Genomic DNA, 2,660 nt, shown 5'->3' on the forward strand with positions numbered 1-2,660 from the left:
GTTGATAATACAATATCATAGAGCAAAAACTGTGGAGAAGAAATTTGATCTTTGGTGTTTCTTTTAATGGCTTTAGCATGATTGGTCTTCTGTACACCATTACATTTTATAATAAAATATGTTTAGACATTATAAATAGTTTCCATTCTTGTACACTGGTAGGTGAATAGTTCAACAGTCCTGAATCTTTTCTTGTACACACTCATGTCTCGTCTCGTGAGAGCTCAGGTTCCACGCTGTATGTCGGTCTGGACATACAGTAAAGCTATTTGCTGAAATAGCATCAGGGTAGAGTTCCAGTCATATTTTCCATGGTGTTACGGTTATAGAGCACGATAAAGACCACCAACAAGACTCCTGGTGGTACCACAAGAGACTAAATATAAGAGGTTTAACAGCATAGACTGCTGGTCTGAGTAAAATAAGTCTACAGATGAGGCAATCATAGAGGAATCTCACACTGCCCCAGCATGAACTGGGAGTAGGTTGACGATTCTGTGGGAAGGTTGAGTATATTTCAGCATCCTGCCCTAAGGATGTCAGCGCACAAACCTGTCCAGGCTTGGAAGACAAGCAAAGCATTAAAGTTCACAGAATATGAATATGACACGTGTAATAAGCAAAAACAGCGGGGCATTCAATCTCAAATTAGCTACTTCTTAAAGCCCATCAATGCCACAGTTGTTTCACATCCATTCACTGTCATCAGTAAATGTTTGTGATTCACTCATATTACAAGCGCATTGAATATTGTGTTTCTCTCCAAAGCAATCTTGTCTGAGGAGCAATTGTTGCGGTTGAGTATTTCTTTAACTCTGCCGTAGGGAACCATCGACGAATGTATCTCTTGACAGCCGAGTGGTTTTGCATCGGTTAATGTTGTATTAGATATAGTGCCAAGAAGGGATGTGGGTTTTGGCATTGAAAGAGATGCTCTTTACAAGAACAAAATACTGTGACATTTCAGCCGTTACCAGTAATGAGTATGTGTCTGAATTAGGTGGCATAATTTAAATTCCCAAGCAAATGCTGACACAAAAGAGATGCAGGTATATTGCCAATTCTCATTAAAAAAAGGATTCCAGCTTGCACCTTTATTTAACCTTTAAGAAATAGTAAAAAAATATATATATATATATAGACTTGTAAATGTAGTGAGTGCCTACCTGAGCTCTGCAGTGTATTCTGGTACACAGCGCTTTGTCCTGCCTATGAAGACAAAATAAGAATAGTCAGTTAAATTCTTTCACTTAAAGTACTATGGACATATGTTTTTTTGGCCATGTACCATGGTATTCTTTGAAATACCTTGAAGAAACAGTTAAATGCCACAGTAAATGAATAGGTAAGCATTTGGTATTGGTATTTTGTTCCCTCTCGCCTACAGTCACTGAGTGGTGCCTTGTTGTTCCTTCACAATGAGGCATGAAGTCACCTTCCAGCACCTTCACCCTCTCTGTTCCTCTCTGATGGAATGAGCTGCTGACACTATCACAACTTTCAAGAAGTTCTCTCTGAACTTTCTCTACTTTCCTCTAGCTTGTTTCCAAATTTAGCATTCTAATGAACATGCTTATGCTCTTCAATTATATGTGGATAAAAGCATCTGCTAAATGCTTGAATGTAAATGATGTATCATACATATTTAAGAAAGTACTAAGTTATTAAAATCTGATGCTATCACTGTACTTTGATACTTTTTGTAAAGGTATGACAACTAGGCATGAATTATGACTTAAAAAAGGTTATTTTAATAGAATGCAAGCCTTATTTTTAGTTTATACCATTTGTTTTGTTTTGATCCCAGTAACCAGCTGCAAACCTTAGTCAGAGGTTTTCTCCCTGGAGGAAGGTTGTCAAAGGTATCCGTTGCTTTACGACGAGGAAACGTCACATAAAGACATGAGTTAATAGTGCAGAGCAGCTTTGCTTTAGCAGTACTTCAACTGAGATCAAAGAACACTTTCATGACCATCAAGCTATTACGTGACTGCTACTGTGTGATCTGGGTGTGATGAAGGGAACGAGCAGCATCATGCTTTTCTCTCATTCCGACTACACTGCAAGCGTCTCGTCCCATCGTTCACTTGTAATGTAGTCAGGATGAGAGTTAAGTGTCATGCTTGTTCCCATCAACAGGGATTAAGTATGAGATACAAAACAAGAGACTCAGACTTAAGTAACAAAGACAAAAAAAAAAACATCAAGCACATGTTAACTGTCCTATTGTCCTAATAAACTACACCCCCCTGTGCTCCTTGTTTTTTGTTCAACAGATCTAACCACATTCTCAAGACAAAACACTACATATAACTAAAAGCATGTTTTTATTTGAGATATTCTTGACAATATTACAAAGCCTGACTCCAATACCAAAATCCGAAATGGTTCGAAGACAATTGGGTTAAGCTTTGGTTTTCAGATGTATTTCAGTAGGTATATTTTTCCAAGGTAGTTAGGGAGTGTTATATTATAGTTCTGTTTATTTTATTAATATATCCCTGCTGAAACATCTTAAACCAGCCTGATCTGTTGGCCACTTTCCAGTCAGCTCATCAGGCTAGGAGAGCTACAGAACAGCTGAAGATCATTTTAAACCAGCCAAAACCAGAAAACCAACTTAGGCTGGTTTAATGTTTTTTTTTTTTTTTTCAATAAAA

At 37.6% G+C, this 2,660-nt stretch overlaps 1 protein-coding gene across 1 annotated transcript in view; it reads right to left on the minus strand.

Annotated features, from left to right (window-relative positions):
- Nucleotides 1–2,660, minus strand: part of LOC107666551 (neurotrypsin) — a 22,481-nt gene that overhangs the window by 18,867 nt on the left and 954 nt on the right. Inside the window, exon 2 of the mRNA XM_016457948.1 lies at nucleotides 1,167–1,209. Within this exon, the coding sequence (XP_016313434.1) occupies nucleotides 1,167–1,209 (43 nt within the window). The remainder of the gene's footprint in view (nucleotides 1–1,166; nucleotides 1,210–2,660) is intronic.

Source organism: Sinocyclocheilus anshuiensis, unplaced genomic scaffold (genome assembly GCF_001515605.1).
Source record: "Sinocyclocheilus anshuiensis isolate Anshui unplaced genomic scaffold, SAMN03320099.WGS_v1.1 scaffold63, whole genome shotgun sequence".
NCBI lineage: Eukaryota > Metazoa > Chordata > Actinopteri > Cypriniformes > Cyprinidae > Sinocyclocheilus > Sinocyclocheilus anshuiensis.